The 25,089-nt window shown below is 40.1% G+C and overlaps 1 protein-coding gene across 4 annotated transcripts in view; it reads left to right on the top strand.

The window, feature by feature from the left end:
• SYT9 (synaptotagmin 9) overlaps positions 1–23,294 on the top strand; it is a 63,098-nt gene extending 39,804 nt beyond the window's left edge. The window contains exons 4-8 of one of the 4 annotated variants that reach the window (XM_068194693.1): positions 18,535–18,655; positions 19,684–19,855; positions 20,439–20,568; positions 21,185–21,341; positions 22,337–23,294. In XM_068194693.1, the coding sequence (XP_068050794.1) occupies positions 18,535–18,655; positions 19,684–19,855; positions 20,439–20,568; positions 21,185–21,292 (531 nt within the window). In that variant the 3' untranslated portion in view covers positions 21,293–21,341; positions 22,337–23,294. Of the gene's footprint in view, positions 1–18,534; positions 18,656–19,683; positions 19,856–20,438; positions 20,569–21,184; positions 21,342–22,336 lie in introns of those variants that run through there. The other 3 variants (XR_011000367.1, XR_011000368.1, XM_068194695.1) reach the window with 3 other exon arrangements.
• The last annotated feature ends 1,795 nt before the right edge of the window (positions 23,295–25,089 follow it).

Genomic DNA, 25,089 nt, shown 5'->3' with positions numbered 1-25,089 from the left:
AGCAGTTTAAGGAAATAATAACTCAGAGAGTTGTGTCCGTGTGTATGCACCATGTGAAGTTTACAGAGCCCGGGAGTGTGGCCATCAGAATTTCCAAGGGAGCTTTTTCAGGATGGATATTTCTCAACAAAAAAAAGAAATTAAAAACCAAAAAAAAAAACCTACATACAAAAAATCAGCCAAACAAAAGAAACTGAAGCAGCCAAAAGAACCAAAAGAATAAAAAAACAAAACCTATGTAGTAGAAACGGCATCATTCCAGTTAAAAAATTTAATAGAAAAAAAGTATTTCAAGTTAGTATTTTGAGCAAACTGAAATTTCAAAATAAGATAATTTGATTTCTCATTTGGAATGCCCTTCTACAACTATATTTTAAAATATTTTGAAAGCAAATTGTTTCGAGTCAAGTAATGGGTATTCTGCTTCAAAGTGGAAATAACTCAAAATTCCTTATCAAATGAGAATGCTGCTTTCTAAACTGCTACTTTCCCTGCCCATCAGTGCTGGATCTTCTTGAGTTCACCGTGGTCCCTGTGTCCTCCATGTTTCCCTGGCACAACAACCCCAGAACAGCAGTGGTATATGAAGAGTATTTTCCTCCACGCATTAGCTGCATGCTGAAAAAGGTCAGACACCATCCTAAATTCCTGCTTCCTTGTTGGTGGAAGTGTCTCTAAGTGTCCCCGTTCCACACGTCCCCCTTCTCCTTTCTTCTCACCCTCCTCTGCCAATCCCTTTTTTCCCCCAGAAATCTCTCTCAAGCAAGGCTCTGGGAGAGAAAAAGCTCACAGCAACACTGACTGCACATAAACCAAAGTCAAAATGTGATCCTGGTCAGCCAAGCCTGTCCTTCAGTTATACCATCCAAAATTGTCAGTGGGAGCTGCAAATGCCAAAAAAATCCTGCTCCAGTATTTTACAATTCATAGGCAGCAATTCTTGAAGACAAGCAAAGAGCATTTGCACAGTGCTAGGACTAAAATAGCTGTATTAAAGGAATCTTGGTTGTAACCATTCTGCACATAATTCAGGATTAGACTGTGCCATAGCCTTTTTTTCTACAATGTTATATAACTTTCAATTTAAACATGTATTTAGCCAGGCAGGGGAAAAAAATCGCTTCAAACACTCATTTAATTATTGAACAATTTTGGGAATGCTTACTCCATCTTTTTTTTTTTTTTTTAACAGAGGTCACAAAAAGCATTTCAATAGCTTATGGATTTATCAAAATTTCTGCAAAATCCTACTCTTTAAATTAAGTTTCAATATTTGAAGCCAAACTTGAAAGTATTCTTCCCTCTGAACATACTGTGCTTATGTGAAAAGCCTCAAGCCATTTTTAGCCTTTAATCCCCACTAGATATCACAGCCATCAGGCATCTTTCTCCACCAAACAGGGTATTTCGGAGTTTTACAGTTCCCTCTCCGTGCAGTCTGTTTACCCAGTCCTCATGTTATTTTGGCAGGGCCTTTTATTTAAGAGTAAGTGGATTTTTCTGTTCCAGTTCCCTCAGGGATTCACTGTAAGTGGGCCCTGAATCAGAGCAGGGTATCCTGGGAGTTGGGGCAGGGGACAGCAGAGCTGTTTGGGAAGCACCTCCAGCACACCAGATCCAACAGGCTGGCATGCTAACACAGCCTGAAATGTGGAAGTGCCAGGGCACAGTCCTGACTTCATCTTCTCTAGCACGTCTGTGACCCAGGTGGAAGAGAAAGTGCCACTACACCCAGGCTCTTCTCTCACCAAAAGATTTGTCTGGCCCCCTTCAAAGTCCTGTTAGAAGACATCAGCTGTGTCACACTTTAACCTCTCAGGATTCCAAGATCTGTAACAGAGGACAAAATGTCATCTGTACGGAAGGGAGGAATTGCTGGATCATAACTAGTGCTAGGAGGCATGAGATTAAATTGTAGACCTTGCCAAATTTAAGATAAGGCTATACCATTTTCTAAATAATGACATGAGGACTGTCTTCAGACCTCTCCAATGCCCTTGTAGGGGGAAAACATTAGAAGCTGCAGCTGAAGTGGGACCTGACCTGGGGAGAAGGACATATCATTCCCATAGTATGTATCTACATATGTATGTATAGATTCTCTAGCTTTTCTCCTCATCCAGGAAACTTTGAACTGCCATAAATGACAGTAGGAACTTCAAAGGACACACAAACCATTTTTCCTAAGATTTAGTGCAAGATTGGCTGTGCTGGTGAGAGCAGGATGCTGATAATGCCAAGGTTGTGGATTGGATCCCTGTAAGGGCTGTTCACTGAAGGGTTGGGCCGGGTGATGCTTGTGGGTTCAGACAGAATATTTCAGAATATTCTGTCCTGCTGTGAGTAGTATAATTCCAGATATTGTGGAGGCCCTGTTTGTCCCTGGGTGGCTGTGGAGGTCGAGGTGTGTGGCAGCTTTTCTGTGTTCAGTCACAGCCCCTCAGAGCACGAGGGCTCTCTCTGTAGAGAACCTTGCCCAGGTCATTGCAGAAAGATCCACAGCTCTGCTACTCCATTCTTTCACTTTCTGAAAAATAGGCAGCAAACCACCCAGGGGAAGAGGGGCAGAAGGCATCATTCTTTCATGCTAAGTGAGCTATTTTTCTGAGAGCTGAGCTGAAGAAACAATGGCAGAGCTGAAGACCTGACTGAAAGCTTTTCCATCGAGATTTACCAGCCCCAACTTCATGGCGCCTTTGCAGCAGAGAATTTAATTTTAATTCACTATTTCATTTCATTTCCTGGCATGAACACTCATTTCTCTAAACATTCTGAATACATGTGTATCAGGAACAACATAAAAAGTGTGATGTTCCCTGAAAAAAACCCAACAGGCCATGGCAACATTGCTTTGTGCTTGCCTGGGGAAGATTAAATGACAAACACACAAATCTCTGAAGTCTGCACTGGTTCTCACAAAGGCGATGCATGCTCAATACACACTCCAATTCTAAAATCATGGCTATTATGACCCCTGTAGCTAGGCTTGCTGAAGTTACTGGAAGTATTCATAGAGGTAAATGAGGCAGAGAGGCTTTTGCAGTATCTGAGCCTTCCTGTGGCTCCCTAACAGAGATTTAGAGTGAGCATTTCACACCATGTACTGTGGAGAAGTGACAGGCTCAAATGATGGGAATGCATTAGCAATGTCTGTGCTATCATGACATTTGAGACTTGTGTAGCTACATTCTCCTGGTCCTTCATTGCTTGATTAAACACCTTGCTCTATTTACTCAAGAAAACAGGAGTCACAAAATACCTCTTACCTTAGTGAGTGCTCAATCATTCACTACTCCCTTCACCAGGCAAACTTCAAATTAAAGCTACGTACACCATCTGGAAGAGGATTCCTGACTAGTGGTGGGATCTTGCTTGTGATGGTCAGGGAAGCAGAAAACAACTGACAGCTGGAGGTTTTCACAGTGGATTATACGAACTATTGGGGGAAAATCCCCCACTCAGATATTTGGGGCAAACCTGGCATCTAAGAAAATAGCGGTTTATCACAACATCAGGAAACATCGCCTTTCTTGCCGGGCAACCAATTACTGTCATCCTCAGAATGTGTGTCTAAAGTCATTGCCCCCCTGCCTAACATCTCCTGTTTCCTGCAGTAAAATTATTTGGAAAGGAGCAGTGAATAGGAGAAATACTTTGAAGGTTAGCTCCAAAGAACAAAAGAACAATTCTCCATACTGTATTTTGTACATCTGTTTTCAGAATTCATTGAACTCTATATGTGTTTTCTCTTTAAAAGCATGCTGGGGTTTTATAAGTATTTTTAAAAGCCAGCTGTGATTTAATCAACCATCTGATCTGCATTATGATAACTCTTCTGAATAACCCCAACAATAAAATAAATATGTATGCTGTAAAGTGAAACAAAAGTGTGTACAAAAATTATAGAAAAAGAACAGAAGACTTTAGTTCCAAGCACCCTAGAGAGATATTTATGATCATCAGGAAGAAAGGAATCACTTAAAAATAATGAAAACCTTTCAATATCTGCACTTCACTAAGCAGAGAATCTTACAGTAAATGCTAATTTAACTATAAACTTCACTCTCTTGGGACCACCACACTTTATGCAGGTTGAAATGAGTAGTGCTGAGGATTAGATCCTGACTCTACTGTACTGTAAAGTCAGGGAAAGAATTCCCACTGAAGCTCAGATTTCATCCACGTCCTCTTGTGGAAATAGTATTTTGTAAAGTATCAGTACCAAAAGACAAATGAAATCATGTAAACAGGTAGCCTGAGATATACATCAGAAAATGCAATAGAAAGGAAGAATAAGCAAATTACCACCCTTCTATTCCTCTCTACAAAAGAAACCCCTGACAATGACGTACTCAACAAAGATTTGAACTCCCCGAAAATCGGATGATTAAAGTGTGAGTGAGCTATCAACTTTGGTTTTGAAGAAAGCAGATAGGGTTCTCTCCATCAGAAATTACCTGAGTTCAACATCTGCTTCTTCAGTTTCTGACTGGCTGCAGCCATCCTGATGGAATGAAGACACATTATTTTCCCCCAAGGTTTCTGCTGTGAGCACTCTGACCCATGCCTTTTGGTAACTCAGCATTGTTTCTCATTTTCCAACTCCTTTTCCAAATCCTTCACTTAATGTTTAGAACACCAGCATTCTTGGGAAAGCCATGAAAAACACTTCATTTGACACCAAGCTTTTATCATAAAAGGACATATAAAAAGCTTCTTATCCCATCTGTAACAGTAATACTTTGTTCATTACAATACAGGTATTTTTTAAAAAAAAATTATCTATAGCATTAGATGCTCACTGTCTTCATCCCCATCATCATGTCAAAAGTCACTTATTTTGAGAAACCTTTCAGTGTTAAATCAGCACACACATCCTTCTTTTCTGACAGTTTTGAGTCAGGACAGTGAGAGGTAAGTACACTAAATTCTTTCAAAATCATACTTCCAAAAAACTGGAGTTTGGCTCTCTTAAGGTATCAGATCAAGTCCCCAAAATCAGATTAACAGAGTTCTAAAGTATGTTCATAATTTAGGACAAGCCAGTTCACAACTCTAATCTAAAACCATCAAATTATTTAATTTCCAAAAGTAATCAAACTGATTCAACTAAACTGAAAACTTGAGAAGGCATTTAAGTGACCGTGAGATTTTAAGACACAAAGCTGCCTAACAGTGCTACTTTTTTTTCCCTACCCATAAGTGAATATGTACTGAATCATACCATTTATTCTGACTATAGTCATAACCAGCTCTAAGTCTGGGTAGCTCACCACACTCATCTCAATTCCATGAGGAAGAGCAGAACAAGCTGCAGAAAAAAGTCATTTTCCTCTCTAGGTGTGTTTCACATGTAGCATGTGTAAGGTAAAACAAGTTAGCAGAAAAATCTGCTAGGAGGAGAGAGTTCTGTTGACTCATCTTTATGGACTTAAAGCACTAAAGCACTTCTATATTTAGTGCTCTCTTTATCTCACATCTTACACTACCCTCTGTGCATTCTTTGGGAGAAAAAACATGCTCACTGAAGTGGCCCTAAAATTGCCTCCAGTGCAGTCTAAATATAATAGGGAGGCAGGAACACATCTGATAGAGAACAAGTGTTACAGAAAAAGAACTGTTATCACACTCTGCACAATCACATCTTCTCCTGCTCATGCTGTAGACACCTGGATGGATGATACACTCGATTTCAGAGTCTGCATTTTCTAAAATGGATTCCTGTCCTCTCTCTTCATCTTCCTTCAGCTTCCTCACAGTCTTTTGTTTTGCTTTAGAGCTCCTTTTTTTCTGTGTACTGCTAAGTAGATGTAGTGCTGGGTTGGTGAACTGCTTAGCAGCTTCATGATTAAAATATTCTGTTTATTTGTAAGGTAGGTGGATGATACACAGCAACAGCATAAATTCTCCATGACCAGATCCACATATGCCAATGTGTGTCTATTTGGGTCCTAATGACAATTGTCCAGAGCTGTCTCTGAAGAAAAGCAGGCAGCTGGATTTGCATGAACTCCAGGGCAGCACCAGCAATGAAGAGCCCAAGACACAGTGAAATGTTCCTGGTACTGCCTGAGAGATGTGGATCAGTATGGATTCCATGGCATTGCTTTGGGAGGTGAGGTAGGGAGGTTTCCCTGGCAGAGTTAGATACCAACAGCATCTCAGCGTGACATGCAGTCAGCAGGTTTTGCAGACTGTTATGAAATCCTCAATAGCACCTCTAGGAGGAAACAGAAGAGCCTTCTCTCCCATGTTTCCCCCTCGTACCTCAAAAAACCATCACCAAAACCCCAACATCTCTCCTGATTCAAATGTGTAATTTTCTTTTGAGCATGGTTTGAGAACCGAAGGATGAAAACTGTCCTCTTGTCCACACTTCTGGGATGATGCTCTCTGGTCATCATTAATTTTATTGTCATCCTCTTTCTTCCTCCCACTACTGCTTTAATTCCTTTTGTATTTGGAAACCAGAGCGATTCTAAGTTATAAAATGAGATAATTTTGCAGTATCGAAGATGTAGGAGTTTCATCCATATTGACTTATTTAAAAACTGGGTTTTATAGGATTAAAGTCCTTGATTCTATCCTTCCATTTAAGTTGCAGTTAAAATAGAATGGCTGTGCAAGGACACTCCAAGCACTACAACTGCACACCTTTGCACCCCATCCATTAGCAGAATAATGCCAGCAGTGAAGTATTCTCTTTACCTTGGCTGCTTCACTTTGAAATTTGCAGATATTTTCTTTTCTATATTACCCGTAAAAAGAAGTAAATGAAACTTCCATGGAAATTGTTTTCTCTGTCTTTAAAAGTGGGCAATTTTATATAGGAGTGTTATTAGTACTATGCACGTTGTTAAATTTGGTTGCATAGAATGCTCTCAGAGTTGGTTTTGAGTCATAATGATCCCTTTTCACCTTTTCTCTGGTGGAGGAAACTTTCTGTGGATGGTGCACTGGAGTCTGGCACTGTTAGTGTTATACAACTGTTACTGTTATTTAGATTACTGTTACACAGGTGACAGATCACAAAGTGTACTTTTTTTTTTTTTTGTATTTAGTGGCATCACTTAATAGCAACTAAGTCAAAGGTAACAGAATTTCAGCATCAGAGAACTCTAGAAATGAAGTTGCTTTTTGGCAGCAAAAAAATACTACTTCAGGTGAACTATTCTCACTGTTGCCTGACCTGAGGGCATGCATGGCACATGACAGAATTGTCTCCCCAGAGAAACAAAACACATGGAGAAATTCCAGCAGAAAACCTCTTGATTATTGGCTTTAGAATCACAAGGATGCCTAGGAAAAGAAAAAAAAAAATTAAAACCTTTTACTAGCAATGAAGAAAATCCCTTTGTAACTTATAGAAAAAAAAATAGGAGAAATAGATTCATAAGCCAATGCTGCTTTCCCCACCTGCTAAATTGACTCTGAACTTAAAAAGAGCTGCTCACAGAAAGTATTGCTTTTGAAAAGTCCAACTTAGGTAATAACTCTTGTATTACTTTTTTAGTGGGATGAGAAGCCAAAAAGGATCAGAGAGAGACAGAGAAAAGACACACCAGGGATTTCATTGAATGTGGATTTGGTATCCTGACATCACAGAATCACAGAATTGTTTAGGTTGGAAAAGATTTTAAAATTGTTTAGGTTGGAAAAGATCAAGTAGTCCAACCATTAACCCAGCACTGCTAAGGCCACCACTAAAGCCTGTCTCAGTGCCACATCTCCACGTCTTCTAAGTCCTTCCAGGGCTGGGTGGCTCCACCACTTCCTGTTCCACTCAGCAGAATTTTTAAATGACCAGACAGGGTTTGGATTAATGGCACTAAAGTTATTTTCGTGGTCTGTGAAGGCAGCACAGTATATCCAAGGGGTCAGGATTTAGGGGCAAGGTGCTGCTTTGCTGCCTGTTTGCAGGGAACAAGGCACATGTGCTTCTCCAGCTACTGCATTCTTTACACTGGCCATCATATCTTCCCCCCTGAAATCCCACCTGGAATGGAATTCAACTGCAGATGGAAAGGTCTATCAAGAGACATCTGATTAAATAAAAAAAAATTAACATATCTCAAAGAAAATTTCTAAAATGGCAGGCTACTGCAGCATAGAGTTTGACATTAACTTTCTTTTTTTCAAGCATGATGCTATTTGGACTACTCCCTTTTTTTGTATTGATTTCTGTAAAATTGTAGTGAAAAGCTAGACTAATAGAAGATCCAGATTTGTGAAAATGGCCTTTCCTTATTACCCATTTTGTGAATGCCCTGTGCTAAGCCTGAGGAGCAAAGTCAGTACAGAGCACCAAATGTGAGTGTAATGAACATGTGTACATCCACAACACATTATAAGTGCTTCTGCAGACTGAAAAGAACTTTTTTTTTCCTCATACTGTGACTTTCTCCATCTTTTTGCAGCATTACCCAGATACTTAGTTTCTCTCCTTCTGAGAGTGATGTGCTGAGAATAGATGATGTAACAGTCAGCTGCTTTGCACAACACAAAATGCCTGCACTGAGAATGAAATTCATATTTTAGTGGAGCTGTAAGTTCACATGCAGCCATTGTAACTCAAGGTAGAGTGAAAGGCCAGTCCATTCATTTGCATACAGATCTAGTTTAAATTGACATTTTCATTCTAACACACTAGGGGGAAAAAAATTAACAGGCAAGACATTTTGGATTAAAACATTTTGATTAGTTAACTTCCTTTGAAAACCAGCTTCCTCCCTTGCAATTTTTCCTGGATGTATTTGAAATTTTCATTATTAGTGGTATATGGAGATAATTGAACATATCTTTCAACTTATGTCAGAATGGAAGCAAAGGGTAACTGGCAAATAATTCGTGGTAGAAATAATTTTATGCATTAGAATGGATTTGCTGCTTCATTTTCTTCAACCTGATGTTTGCCTAGAGATACTGAACACTTAACACATAATTTAGCCTCTCCTTCATACAACGAACCAGCCTTTAGCCTTGAAACCATGGGGGTTTATTTTCTCCTCTCTTTCCATCTCTGTGATGTTCACTGAAAGTTTTCTTTTTAATCTGCAAGGTTGGCCCCCCCAGGTTAAACTGATTTAAGGCAGTGCATACTACAATGCCATTAACCTCTGCTTCACTTTGGTCTTTTCAGTCACACTCTTTCACAAAAAACAGAGGTCTAATCCAAATCGGTAACAGTCTGCGGAAAAATTACTGGGTTTCATACGACAGATGCTGATGGACATTCATAAAAACTTTTGTCCTTAATTTATGCAATGACTGCTTCCGAACAAATCCAGTCACTGTCCTAATTTTACGGATTGCACTGTTCGACTGGCTTGTGACACTGCCCTCTGTGAAGCATTCCCTGTCTGCCTGACCTACCTGTCCTTCCATTTCTACTACCTTCACCTGACATCAAAACTCTTATTTTTCCCAGTGGGAGCTCCCTCCTCATTTCCTTTCAAGAAAGCACATGCCCTCCAAACACATATTCCTGTCTAGGGCAATTTGCATTTCATTGCTATTCCCAAGCTTGTCAACATTTCTGAAGCAACCACTGCCTTCCCTGCAGAGGGAAAGGTCTGACTCAGCTCTGTGCCAGAGTGCTCCCCCTTAAAGCTTTAGCAGTGGGAAACCAAACCCACCCTCACGAGGCTCTGGAAGTGTCATTCCAAAGGTGTGAACACTGACGAGGTGGGATACCTGGAGGTGGGAGAAAAGGAGAAGGCAATTTCTGCACAGCACCGCGCTTGTGAACCCACAGCTCGCAGGTTATGACATTTTTATGCATTCCATCATGAAGGTGCAGTTATTTCCTCTACTTTTTCCTACACCCACCCACCCACAAACACACATGCACCCCCTGCCTCCCAGCACCACCAAAAATTATCCGAGGCAGCCTGGAAAACAAGGGCCAGGGCAGAATTTTTGTATTATTAAATCTATACTGAATTTTCCATTTTATAGAAAGTGACAAGTCATAGAATAATTTAAAAAAATAAAAGACACTAAAAATTCAAGAAACTAGCATAACTTTCAGAGGAAGAGTTTAATTTTCAAGGAGAAACTTAGGCTTCAATTAACTTCTCTCTGGCCAACAATGCCATCTAGCAAGCCTTCAGAGCCAATTCTGTATTTCTTGTTTCCTTAATAACTGATGAGGGAGTTAAAAATTTTTTCTATTTACTTTTCTACAGAAGTTTCACTTTCAGAAGGCCTCATTTCTGGTTTTCCCATGAAATCAATTTCTGACAGGCACACACACATAAACAGGACAAGTGCTCCAGCTTTTGCCATCATGTCTCTGCTAATTTTCATTAGCTCAATTCAGAATATCTGTGCAGTTCATCAGTTTAGTTTGGAACAAATTAAGACATTATTTCTCTCTCGATAGCTACAGGATAATTCATTAGATTCACTGTTAGGCCCAGATTCAGCAAACTACTGTAGTTGTAGTGAACTGAAAATCTGCATAAAAGCTTCAAAGCCAGGATTTCAGCATATGTTTAAGGACAGGTATGGGATAAAGTTTATCTGTACTGAATGGAGGCTTTTTTTAAAAAGATCTTAATACAGAATAATTTATCAATAAAGTCTTAAATTACTTTAAGAACAAATATATCCTGTAAATGCATCCCAAGTATCGTATGCAGCTCAGCAATTGGAAAGTTTCGGTAATCACTGCCACCTTATTTATATAAATGATGACAGTGGAGTTGTTGGGTCTTTAGAGAGATAAGTACATTAATTACCAACCAGAAAAGGCCTCTGTCCTTGATTCTGCTGAGGACATTGTGGCAGGAGAAAGTTATGAGTATGTTCTCCTCAAGGACACTGACTGGATTTGTTCTGGAGCTTTCATGAAGTGAAAGGCTCCTACTTTGGCTCCCACTACCCTCATTTCTGAGGCATCATGAATGACTGGCACAGCACAAAGCTGTGGCTGGAGAATCCTTCTTATGTGGCCTGAATTAAAGAAAAGTAGTCATGACACAAGGATAATGGAATCGGGAGAGGAAAAAAAAAAAAAAAACCCAAAAAACCCAAAACACAAACTCTAAAAATCCATGTTAAAGATCTTCACACTCTGAAGACAGAGGATACGGTATTGGCTTTGTTTTTGGTAATGTCTTTATAGAGAAGTTGCCAAAATGCTCAGGAAACTATGAGTGCAAAATCCAGAGTGAATTACATGCAAACACTTCAGCTTTCTTCTGTTCCTCCACTGCAGTGAAAACAAGCTTCTGAATTGTTTGTTCATGTTCTTTCCCAGTAAGTGAAATCAGATATACCAACCTCAAAAGGCTTCTTTGCTTATTTGCTTTCATTTTTTTAAGAAAAGCATAAAGAAAAGAAATAGAGGCAATGAAAAAAAAATTAAAAAATAAAATCACATTGAGAAAATAGTACCCCTTGAAAATTAACTTAAAACATGAAATATAGCCTGACGTTGATGTATTGAAAGAATAATTCTAAAAGATAGGCCATTCCCATTTTCCACTTACTTTACTTAATCACGTATCTGTAGATATGGATTGATTCAGGCATTAATAAATATCTCCTTCACTCGAGTTCATTTCTTTGATTTAAGATGTCATGAAAATAGAATTTTCCAGTCATATCTTTTCTTATTCATCTCAAAATCTGTAATGAGAAGCAACTGGCACTCTTCTAGTCACATGCAAATTCAATTAAAATCCAACATTTCAAAAGAGTTTTTATCGGTATATATTTCTCATAGATATAACTCAAAATGACTCTATGATGAAATTATAAAAAATGTAGAGCTAACTTCACAAATTCTTCATATTAGATACTTTAGCTTTACTATCATTCCCAAACAGATTATAGTCTATGGGATTTGTATAGTATTTGTGTCCTGGACATGTTCCTCAGCAGAATTATATCTTATCCCTCAAATCTTATTCCAGGCTTCTCAACACAGATAAGCAATTTAATAAATGTATATTCCAAAAAGTAGATAACACTATTTAAAGCATGTGTAAGTCATTTGGGCTTAACACATATACCTAGTGTACTTAACTCATCCTTGGCTTAGCTGAGTGAACCTCCTCTGAAATAAATCCTTGCAAAATTCAAATCCCCTCCTTAGTAAATATTAGAATGATGTACAGTGAAAATTATCTTGCACCATACCAGCATAAATTCCCTTAATTCCAGGAAAGATTTGGAATGAACTAGGAATACTTTTTTTGTTGTTTAAAATGCAACTAATGCTCCTCAGCTTGGAGGGGAGAAGGAGAGACTTAAATAAAAGTCCTTTCTGTGAGATTCAAATGATACCTTCTCATTCCACGACACCTCTGCTGTGTTCCTGTTTTCCCGTGTCCTTTGCAGAGTCATGTCCAACTGCTACAGGAGGCAGCATACAGAGCTACCATGGCCTGAGCTGTACAGCTCTGACACAGCAGCAGGAATTCAGCAAATCTCTAAAACCATTTCTGCCTCGAAAACCTCTCTCAAGAGTTACTAACTTAATAGGAAATAAGCAAGGGCATCAGTGCCTGCTAAGTGCTCCAGTTAATGTTAGGTTGGTGAGATGCATAAAAATACATGTGGGCACCTCACAACCCATAATTAGTTTTGCAACATAGCAGAGAAGTGAAAAAGTAGTGTCTGTCTTTTTATAGCTGGAGAAGGGAGGAACCTGGTATAATTGAGACATATGCTTTAATTAGAGTGGCACAGGCACTGCGTGGTGCAGGCCCATCACAGCTTCTCTGCTCCAGGAATACAAAACTCAAGTTGCCAAAGAAATGAGCACAAACCTTATGAATGCCTAACTCGGGGACAGCAAATCTCCTTCCAGATCCGAGGCAGAAGCAAAATTATATAAATTGTCTTGTTTTCTTCCATCCCCTGCTGCCTGCTTTACATACCCATTTGCTGCACTCTAATGTATTTATGAGAAGGAAGAGGAGAGCTCTGATCCCGAATGTCACTCCCATTTGTCAGAATGTCCCTAACAACCAGGTGACTTGGAGGTTTCACTGGGAAGGTTTGATCCAGCCTGAGCTGCTTAATGCAGCCTCAAAGGCATCAAAGGTGAGGCCATTTCGGGAGCCCTTAGTCACCATGCTCTTTGAGGTTGCACATCTCCCTGTTTAATATGCTGAGTTATACTCACTAAGCAACAGCATGGAGCTGCTGACACAGTACTGGGGAATGATTTATCCTGCAGGCTAATCTCAAGAAAAATTGAATAATTTTTTAAAACTATGAGTAATGTTTGATTATAGACTAAAAGCCTACTTAATGTTACTATAAGAATTCAGCATTTTCAAAGGTATATTTATTTTGGGTTAGTTTTACAGGGGGGGAAACCTAAAATGTTTTCTGGGAAAAGCAGGGATGATAACCCTTTCAGTAGAAGCCACTGAAAATAGTTTAAAAATATGATTTTTATAATGTATCAAGTATTTTCACCAGGAGCAGAGCAAGAAGGGAGCATAATATGAGAGAGGGGCATGTCTCCATGCTCCTAACAGCAATCTTATTTGCCTTGAGGTTTCATGGATTATGAGATTCATCCTGTTTACAGTTTTCAGGCAAACCTTGTGATTTACACCTCTGGTTTGAACTCTCCCAGGTAACACTGAGGCATTTTCAAGGAAGAAGCTCCATGCTCTTGCTCCGTTGAATAAAGAACTGCATGAACACAGCAAGGGCTCAGAGACAAATCCAGGTGGGATTATCAGAGGCAAAGCTCACGACATCAAGGCACTCAGCCCTCAGCCCAAGCCTGGGGCCCAAAACTGGTGCACTGGAAATGCAAAGCTGATCCCAGTCTTGTTTCACTTTTTTTAGAATACAGGAACAGGCAGGTTACAGATTAAAAATAAAGGCTGTGTTTCTACCTCTGAACCCGGGCAGGTTTTGAGGACAACGGGAGAGCGGTATGGTTGTTAGAGGATATTTATTCAGTTATGCTTCCTGCTGAATGGGACCAAAAGAAAAGTAGTATAGGGCATGTACATGTAAGTAAATTAGAATTTCAATTTAATTATCTTCTGATTACTTTCTTTTGAGTTACTAATAAAACTGACCAGCCTTTAGGTCTGGTTATATTAAGGCTGTCACGGTTGCACTGTAACATGCCCAGTATGGTATTACTACCACACTGAATGAGGTTAGGCACAAATTTGGAAAGTACAACATGCATGACTTGATAGCCTACATTATTTATGAAATCTTCTCCTAAGTAGAAATTCTGAAATGCCTCTGGCAGTGTAATCCCTGTAGTGCCACGTTTTGTGGAGCGTACACAGTAATGCCTTAGCACTCAATTCAAACAGGAACTAATCCTTGCAGAAGATCCTGCCCTCTATGCTTGTTAATTCTGTTCCTCGAAGTGATTTCTTGCTAATACAGCACACCTTTAGTGACAATCCGTGGCTTAAGCTGTGTAGCTCAGTGATTTTAAACTTGTGAAGATGTGCAGCAGTCCTCTCTGCGCCCTGATACATTGGCTTTGGTTCTGTAAGAAAGCTGCATTTGTAGAAAAGACCTCTGTTCGCTGGATGTGGGGGCCGTGCCTGTGACAGAGCTCGGTGCCTGTCCCCCCCCAGAGAGATGAACACCCCCGTGCAGACTCTGGGGGGCTGTGGTAGTGAGACAGCAGGCCAAAAGTCTGGGGTTGCAAGCAATAGTAAAAGTCACTAACATGTCCACACCATTGCAAAGCTACACAGCCGTAAAGCAGGGTGCTGCAGAGACATGTTTGCAGTTCATAGAGTGATTGCAAGATGCATTAGAAAAACAACTAGTAAATAAAGAAGCCAAAGAACAAATAATGCATCAATCAGCCAGAGATCATGCTAACGAAGAGCTGTCAGCTTTCTCGTGGCTTCTGTTGGCTCGAATCAGGATTCAGTTTTTAGGCCTTTGGCTGCTGTTTCACCACCACAGGAGGCAGTCAAAGTTTGTGGGACTTTCTGAAGAGCAACGCTCCCTCATTAAACCTTTCTAACTGAACCTTGAGGACCCATTGTTTGCAACAATTTTCAATGTTGCCCTTTGATTAGAGAAAATAGGGGTAAGACAGGGAGGAATAGCCAGGGCAAGGGGAAAAGCTCTCTCTGTTATAAAAATCCTTTCCAAACTTTAGAAAACCTTTACAAGTAGCCAGTAGGGTGGAGTAGTCATTAATTCCCTACAATTTAAAATGAAAGTATGAATAGATAGGGCCTCTTTTTCAGAGAGGGAGAAGGATTTGCATGGCAAAAGGTGTCTCTTCCCTGCTGCTGCCTGCAAGCTGCCCTTCAGTCACATTCTCAGGCATTGGCTTGTGAACAGTCTCACAATCATCTGTGACCTATTGCTACAACACCTACAACTTTTACAACTGGAAAAGACTAGAGAAATCACAGACTCCGTTTCCGGCATAACTCTGTTTTTTTCCCATATAATGCCCAGTGCAGTTTTTCAAGAAGCATTGATAAAGTATTATTCTATATTATATATATATCACACATGTGTATACTATATATAGCACAGCATTTGCTAAAAAAAAACCCATCACAGTGCAGGTGACAATTATTTTTCAGTTGTAAGGCAAAGCTTGTGGGTAAGTATATTATGGCCTAATTTATAATTCTGCATTCAACAAATGAGATCCATTATTTTCCTAAGCAGTTCATTTATGCAGTCCATTTGTGCAGTTATATATGCAGGGTGTGACTCTTCAGGCTGTTCTGTGCAGGGATGGGAGCTGGACTCCCTGATCCTTGTGGATCCCTTCCAAATCAGGACATTCTGTGATTTTCTGATTTCCTTGGCATCTGAATTCAATTCCGAAAACAATTGTATAATATTTCATTTACCTATAAACTTATTGATAAAAATTGGATACAATTTTTTAAATGTTTGTTCAGGATGATCAAGTCTGGAGTGGAAGCTTCTGTATTTGGTAGCGGCAGTAAATTTATAGTACTCACAGAATGAATTCCTAGTCAGCACGTGGAGCACTGGAGTTGAATATGGAGTATTTAATATGGAGTATGGCTCTGAATTTTGTATTCAGAGAGACAAAACAGTTGGAAGTATCTGCATCAAGTACTAATGTACTGAGTGTCTAACAATGTGGTTGAAAATATGTAAGAAGGACATTCTACAATACAGATATATATATACATATATATATATCTCACAGTGGTGCATAGATCAGTTGTTGTTTATTGAATTACCTCCATGATTACATAAAATCCAAAATACTGTGTCAGTACATTCTGAAACATTTGAAGTCAAACCCACCCCTATCCGATAAAGATGAACTGCAAAGTGCTACAAAATAAATTACAAAAAAAAAAGTCAAATCCCCAATCAATAACTGTCCATATTTATGCATATAAATATGCCACAGCTGACAATATTGATGCATGCCAAAACACACAGCTAAAACAACAGATGCCTGATGGGCTTCTCTGTGGTCAGGGAAAACCTGACTGATTCAACAACACTGTCTTCTAAAGGGTAGTGACCAATTCAGGAAAAACAACTTGTCAATATTTGCAAGAGTGACAAGTTCCCAAAAGATGGCTTCAGTCAATAATAGCTTTAAATGGCTTATGTAATTCTGGCCCCCTCAGAGCTGCAGCACAAGAGAGAACTTCACAGCTATGAATCTCAGCACCTCAGAGCTGGGGAAGTACATTTACATGTTGGAAGTTGCTCTCACAGTGGGAAGGACAAGTGAAAACTTTGCTCCCTGTTTTTCTGGTCATAGGTATCAAGCTCCAGCTGATCACTGGGAAAATCTCAGAGGTCAGTTATTTTCCTGTAATGTTAAGGGCAGGTGTTAGCCAAGAGAAGTTTCTCCTGGATGTGCTGACACCTCTTTAACCTGTAGGACTTCTCACAGCATCCCAAGCAGCACTTTGATCCTCCCACCAAGTGAGTCAGGGACACAATTTGTTGCAGCAGGTTTGCTTCCAAGTGGGAGCTATCAAGAGGCACTAAACAGTCTGAGTCATAGCAGCCACCTCGATATTGTCCCAGCCTTTATTAGCTTTTCAGCCACCCTGAAACACTGATCTTCAGAATGGAAAAGGTGATAGGCTTAAAAGCTGGTTATTCCTGACAAATGGTCCATAATATCAGACTTTTCCTTCCTTGCCTGCATCTCTTAAATAACAGCACAATGAAAGGACCTGCTTTTGAATGACTGTACCTGTTTGGTTTTTTTCTTTGAATGATCTGTGTGCTAAAGCAAAGATGTCTCTCCTGAGCAAGGGGTTGGACCGAGTGACCTCCATAATTCCCTTCTGACACAACATTTTTCTACAGCTCTGTGCCAGCAATGCTTTCTGTCCTGCTTATGTCCCCTGCTAGCTCATGAAGTGACACAAAGTGACTGCACAGGCTCCGGCCATCGGTCTGAGCAGCAGCTGCCTCAGAGACAAACCTGTGCTAGGAGCTCTTTCCAGGTATTTTCCCTCTCCTTCTCTGTCATCCACCACCCTCCAGCTTTTGGTGACTGACAGAGAAGGAAGCAGCTTGGGAAAGATGAGAAGCTATTGCAAAAAGCTAAGTAAGCAAGATAAACCTACTCCACAGCAGCTGCATTTCCCTTCCCTAGAAAACCTGGAACATGAAACTTGAAACTGCTAATTTCAAGGATCAGGTAATTTTTTTTTTTTCAGTCAAGAATGAAATATTAAGTTACAGGAAGCAGGTCTGTGAAAGTGTGAATTCACTGCTCAGTCCAAAAAATGCAAATCAAATAAAAAAAATCATTTAATGCAATCCTTCCTTTGCTATTCTTTTAATGAAAGAGCTGGATTTCCCTCTTAAAAAAATAGTGCTGCTTTGTAACTACGACCAGAGTTTGCAAATTTTCTGTTACTTTTCTGGAACTCTGATGCCATCAACACAAGAAAGGGTTGCAAATTATCAATAAAACAGATGGATAAATCTACTTAAGGGAGCTTGTCTGTGTGAGGCACAGGAAGTTGTTATTATTGTAATTATTATGATCAAAAATTAATAATTACCCTTACTCTTCTTCTGGTGGAGACTGTCCCATTCCCATAGATACTTCTGACTTGTCACACCAGAGTTCATGCAAACTTAAGAGTTGGAAAAAGCTGTGTCCTGCCTAAACCATGGGTTTTTTTTCCATGACTGTCTCTGTGGGTTTCCTCCTGCAGACCGGAAAGAAAGGCACAGACATTTGTGGCTGCTTGTCAGGGAAACAGGCAAATCACTAAAAAACATTAAACAGAACAAAGATTTTCCAGTCCCTCACAGGGCACTTCATCATTTAAATGTGTGTCCTCTCCAAGGACTGAAAGCTAGAAACTATAACCTCATTTGTCCTGGAGAACTTTGGTGGTCTAGCAACAGAGTAACTTGAATTTTGCATGCACATGGATAGGTGTTTTTTTTCAGATATGTTTTAGAATGAGAATTCAGCTTTTACTGCATAACTGTAGATCCCCAAAGGTATATTTTCATCTTGAAATCCTGCTAGGAGTAGAAAAATTGTTATTATTGCTTCACATGATCTTTCTTTTCTTGGAACAGGATAACGTGGATCTTGGTGACCTTATGTTTTCGCTCTGCTACCTTCCAACAGCTGGTAGACTAACTATTACAATAATAAAGGCAAGAAATCTAAAGGCAATGGATATCACAGGAGCATCAGGTAGGAATGAATTTAATGCTCAGTGTGGATTTCTGTCCCATTTTCCTCCCAAGACACAGAATTCAACACTGTCAAATCCCAGAATGAATTTTGAGAGGGGTGTTTTTATACTGAGACCTCGACTTGAGTGCAGGAGTTGATGAGAAATAAATAACAATAGTTAGCTTAGATCCAAGGAACAGTTTAAAATAAGTTGCTCTCTCAAAAAGAGTGCAAGATTATTATTTCCAATGCTACTGTAATTCAGAGTAAAACAAGCTGGCCAAAATGCATTCCCAGCACTGGGAATTTGTTTGTGCAGCAGACTGTTACAGCTATGACACAGAGGCAGACTGGCCCTCTCTGACAGTCCCCACGAGCCACTGAGCCAGTTCTGCTGTTGCTGGCATATGGAGAAAGTAGTGATCATCCCAGAATCCTTTCAGCAACCCTTTCGAAAGCCCACAATAAAAATTAGAAACATAAATAAGATTTCATAGATGTCTTTTAAGTACTAGCAGAGAGCTGTAGAGCTCTCAGAAAGGAGCTACAAAGAAATAGCTTTCTTTTTTGCTACATTTAGGAGTTTAAAAATAATTATCATTCTCTTGAGAAATATAAGCCATTAATTGTTGCACTTTGAATTGTATTTAACCATACATCAGTAAATCCCGTTGTGAAAAACATTGTCATCTTCTGTCTGTCCTACAAATCTAACAAGTAATTAGGCTGCTATAAATAGGCTGATACACAGGCTGTTGTATAAAATAGTCATGCATAACACGCTTCAGTGGATATTTTAATACCCTTTGAGAAGCTGGTACACAACAAGGAGCTTCTTGAACCTAAAAAGTTCATTATAAGCAGTGAACCAGGTAAAGCTTTCAAAGCTGCACTGCCTCCCGTGCATTCCTTAGTGACAGAGAAGCTCAGATTCCAGTCTGGTCCAGGAGATTAATCCTGCAAGCAGGAATGGGCACATAGGAAGTCTCCCTTCACTTTCCATTTGCATTTGTCAAAAATCAACATTGTTCTTATGACCCACACAGATCCCTACGTGAAGGTTTCTTTAATGTGTGAAGGAAGGCGGCTAAAGAAAAGGAAAACTTCCACCAAGAGGAACACCCTAAATCCTGTTTACAATGAAGCCATAGTCTTTGACGTCCCTCCAGAAAACATTGACCAAATTAACTTGTCGATAGCTGTTATGGATTATGACCGGTGAGATGCCTGTAGCTGTCAAATATTGGCTGATAAAGTCTTGCACGCTAGATTTGCACCCAGAAGGAAAGTTACTACTTTTTTCCCTATAAGCGGGGAATTAATGTCAGGTTTGGCTTGATAGAAGTCTCCACATTTTTTGTTTTGCCAGGGAGAACTTCCTTAGTAAATTTTAAAATGTGGATTTGGATCTATAACTGACATCAGTAAGCTACAGATGTGTTTAGCAGAATGAGGTAACTGGGCATTTAAGCACTGATGTTCAGTTTGTACATTTATGCTAAGCCTTTACATACACACGCTCCATTTATTAAGTTGTGTCTTAGAGCCTGTTTGCCTTTGCAGCTAATTACAGAACACAGGGAAAGATCCTTTTGTGTGCTACAAGGGGGGATATAGCAAATTGTTCTGAGCACTGGGAAACACAAAGAGCAAGCAATACAAAGTATTTCCGAGCGCGTTATGTTCTCCAGGCAAGAATTAATCCTAAAAATCCACCATTAATGTTTCTGATGAAATATGCAACTGCTGTGGTTCCAAAGGTAAAATTTTAAGAAAAAAATATTATGGACCATTTTCACAGTGTAGGTCACAATGAGGTCATTGGAGTTTGTCAAGTAGGCAACGATGCAGAGAGTCTAGGTCGCGACCACTGGAACGAAATGCTCTCGTACCCTCGGAAGCCCATCGCTCACTGGCATCCTCTTGTGGAGGTAAGGCTTCCAAGAGGAAGCTTTATTATTTATTTATTTATTTATTATTTATTGCTTCCCCCTTGCAATAATCTTGAACATTCTCCCACATGGCATTAGAAGTTGGATAAAGTTTAATGATCAAACCCAAGATCCGCGTGCATGAGGTAAATCCTAGAAGGGGGTTTGGAAACGCTTTAAAGTTGAAATGTGACACACAAGTTAAGTCTGCTCCTTTCAATTTTAGGGAGACAGAAGGTAATTGTTGTCTATAATATACTGACATGAAAAGACCAAGCATTATACACTTGATTGAGGGTTTAGTTTTGCTTTTCAAATAAGATCTTGGGTAACTTTCACTGTTATTTGATGTAATGAAATGGACCTTGTTTACAGAACAATCAACACCTATTTTTTTTTTTTTTATATACAACAACCTAATTTGACTTCTTTTCTTGTAACATTATATCATCCGTGGCACTAGCACATCTCAAAGGATGCCTAACTGCACTGACAAAAATATGTTTAAGTGTCTTTGGAGATCTGAGGCGCTCATAAGAAGTGACACAATCAGAAAAGCTTTTCAAGGTTCCTATGGTTTTTTTTTGTTTTGTTTTGTTTTGTTTTTTGTCTTTAGGGCCCTATTCAGCAGGAATGTTATGCAGGTCTTCTGCGCTTGGATGGCTGCCGAAGAGGCTTCCTCACCCTTTTAACCTATTCAGCAGAAATTTGGCATTCCTGTTGAACTCTTTCTTAGCCATATCCTCAGGGGCTATTCCACAGAGTCCAGTGGGGTAAAGATGTCCTTTTAATCCCTCTGTCTAATCCTCTCCCCAATACAGGGAACACTAATCCTGATTCATGAGACACAGAAATTCATCAAAGATCAAACTAAATTGCTTCCTAAAGTTACCATGTTCCCATTGCTGTTCTCACTGGCTGAGTCAGGCAGTACTCCCAGTCAAAGGGAAGTGTCTTGTTTATGAGCAGCCCCAGAGTTATGCTTGATGTTGAAAGGCAGGAGCACAGAGCACAGTACCCATATGGAGCCAGGAATGATGCTGTGGGCACTAATACTTGGAGGCAGGCAGTTCACAGCCCCTCTGAGTTTACTTTCTGCACCAGAGTGCAGCTGTGTTACCACAGTGCCACTGAAGTTTTCCCTGCTTGGTTGTGAGCACTGGCCATAGGCAGTTCCCGAAAAGATTGTCAGGCATTATGAAGATGCTGCAAGCTGGGGAAAATCCCACAGTCTTGTCCTGTGTCCATAAGGAATTGTGTTTCCTGGTGCCACAGCAGCACAGTCTGAGCAGGGAGTGCCCACAGGCTGTGTGGCAGGAGGAAGGCTCGATGCCTTCTCAGCGCAGGTGCTGCCAGCAGTGGGGCAGCTCTGCCCAGGTGTTTGTGCCCCCAGTGACAGGGCAGATGCTGGCTGAAGTGCCACACTTGAAATGCTGACCTGGGCATTTGGGAGCTCTCAGCTGCAGCCAAGTGTTGACAGGAGTATCCTGACGCAGCACACAAGGTGTGGTGTAAGGGTTACTGTTGCCCAGAGCACAACAAGTGTCTCTTAGCAGAAGTTGTCTACATCCTTATATCCAACCTGTCTTCCCTCTTTGATAAATTTCATTACAGCCAGAGCCCACAATTAGGTTTTGACAGCTCTTCCCTTTTCACAGGCATCCTGTTCTTTTCATACATGCCTGGCTAACTTCTTTAGATTTCATTACTGTGGATTGCTTTTCATGTCACTGAAAGCTAAACAGAGACATATTTTTTTCCTTCCCAGGAATCAAGTGGGGGAGGGTGTCCAGCGCATCCAGGCTGTGCAGAGAAATATATACACAGCATATCATTTTGGTTCCTGAATCAGGATTAGACTCAGCGAGAGCTTCTGGAACCTCTGTGGCCACAGCCATAGGACCCTGAATATTTGCTGAATAGGACCCTCAGTCTTCAACTGTGTGAAGAGCTATTGGTTTCAAATAGCGTGATGTTATCCACTTGTAGCATTAATTCTCCAGCTGACACTACTGCTACTGGTAGATTATTTGTATGGTCGTAAGAATTACCCAAATTCAAGTCATCATTTCTGTTCAGTAGAATAACCCAGGTTTACAAGCAAAATGATAGCAATGTAAACCAACAAATATGGGAAGCAGCAACAAATATTGTCTTTGTATTTGCAAAAAAGGTGCAGTATTGTGAATGATTAGCTTTCTAAGTATTTGTTTTCAAGAATGATTGCCATCAGATACTATTTTTTTGATGACAAGTTGCATCCTCAGTCTCAGCTGGTGCCTCCTTTCACCTGACGTGAAAACAAATTAATATGGCTCCTTGCAGAAATCCTTCAAATCTGAAAAACTGTAAAAAAAGTTCTGCTGGGTGAGAACAAGATGCATATGGTATTTGTAATGACAACATGTTTTTTGAGAAAGGAGATAACCATCTGTATAACATGGAGGTTGTTAGTCCTCAACCTTTGTGGATGATTTTCCAGTCAACGTTTCTGAGTCGTGTCCACGGCGCTGCAGACTGTTGGAAGTGTGTCCCAGGTGGCAATGCTGGATCATACAAACAAACACACACACACACCCCCCATGTCGTCTGAAAATGCTGTTCCAAATATATAGTGCCTGTGAAGACTTCCTTTATTATTTGTGGTAGAGTTAGCAGGGCTGTTTTACATGATGGTATATTGTAAATTCTGACAAATTCTGTCCATTAAAAGAAAATTAATCAAAGCGCTGCATTTTGTCACGTAATGAAATTTGTGCCCCAAAGCAGAAGACCCTGGGATAAATTTTTTGCCACTTATTTAGCCATGCATGTTGTTCTCTCATCCTCCAGTGTCTTCTACAGAGAACTTGACTTACGTCTTTACATGGGAATTTTTTGTTTAAAAGATGCAAATGCAAAGTATGGATGCTTTATACAATACAGCTGTCTGCTGTGTACTTACAGAGAGGAAGCCCTGGTCCTTATGTAGAGATCAGATAAGTTTATGTGCACACACATTGCTTCACATCTTGTATGTGTTGAGTCTTCACCAAGCATTTTGGATCTGCAACTCTGCTGCCACAAATATGCATGCACAGATTTGAAGAAATATCTAACATTTTGGCCTCAAGTCTAAAAAAATTGCTTTTATAACCTATCAATGAGGATCTTCCACAAAATCAGAATTACTTGTGGGTAAAGAATATCTTGGAACTTGCAGGAGATCTTGGATCTGTTGTAAATGTATTCGGCAGGTATAAATGAGAATTCCTGTAAGCCCACCTGTTTTTAAAAATCTCTTGCCATGCTCTGGAGAATACAGCTACCACAGGCAGGGGTATACCTGGCAAACTGAACAGCACTTCCAAACCTGCCCAAGCACAATTTCAGGAGGGCGAGCACTGGGCATTTCCAAAAGAATAAAAATAATGTTGCCATGGCAAAACTGTTTCACTGCACCTTCAGCTTCCTATCAGGAGGTGCTCCATCATAATGTGCATATCTGCTCATGCATCAGCCTCCCCCCAGGGCAGAATCCTGTGCTCTTTACCAAGGGGAGATGGGCCTGAGCAAAGGAGGAAGAGCTCTTCCTTGGAGTGGAGCTCTCTGATTTCCTGGACAAATCACTCTACATTTCATCTCTATCTGGAATGCAGAGCGGGCACGCTTCCCACTGCAATATTAGCAACAGAAACTGCTGGGGAGGGGAAAACACCTACACAGCAGGCTCAACATGTGTCCATGGAAAAGTGCAGGAACCTTTCTAGGATTTGTCCCCAGCAGCTCAAATGGACATCAGCTGAAAAGTGGTATAATTGCCAGTGGGTTGCATTTCTTCTATTTTATTACCATGCTCAGTTTATTTAATGCTCAAAGGTCTGGCATCAAAAGAATTATTTTGAACAGAGTTCTACTAAAACAGGGAAAGAAATCTCTGTGCCAGTGAGCATTTAAAGTGGAATCCAGCAGACTTCAAAGGCTTAGAGATGAGGAAAAACCCCTAAATTTATTGAATTCTCCTAATTTTTGCTCATGACTTGCAAACTACTACTCAGGCTGTGGCATTACTATGTGCTTTTTACAAATACCTGCCTTATCATAGTGGTGCATCTATGGAGTGATAGATATTTTCTATATTTGGATACTTCTCTCTTCATCTTTATACTCCACTCAACCGGTGGTATTCCCTAGACCCTAAATATTTTTCTGTTCTGGTTCTGGTTGGCCAGTAGACTGCTGCTGTCTTTGGACTGTATTACAATAACACCACAGCCTGCTGGAAGGACCAGAGGATAGATAATTCTGCTACAAACTCAACTAGAAACCCAGGAAAAAGTATGGTCCCAATGCTGCTCAGTCTTTCTTTTCTGAACTATGATTCTCAGTGGTGACTGAAGAATGTTTTCAAAGCTGAAACCCTCATTTATTTCCTTATTTGCTGTGAATGCATTATTACATTGTATGACAAGTACCGTAACTCTAAAATAGAAAAGAAAATCACTTAGAAATGCACCTCAGCAAGATTTTAATCTCATTTTG

The sequence above is a fragment of the Anomalospiza imberbis genome, chromosome 6, assembly GCF_031753505.1.
Source record: "Anomalospiza imberbis isolate Cuckoo-Finch-1a 21T00152 chromosome 6, ASM3175350v1, whole genome shotgun sequence".
NCBI lineage: Eukaryota > Metazoa > Chordata > Aves > Passeriformes > Viduidae > Anomalospiza > Anomalospiza imberbis.
This window is presented reverse-complemented; position numbering and strand designations above follow the sequence as displayed.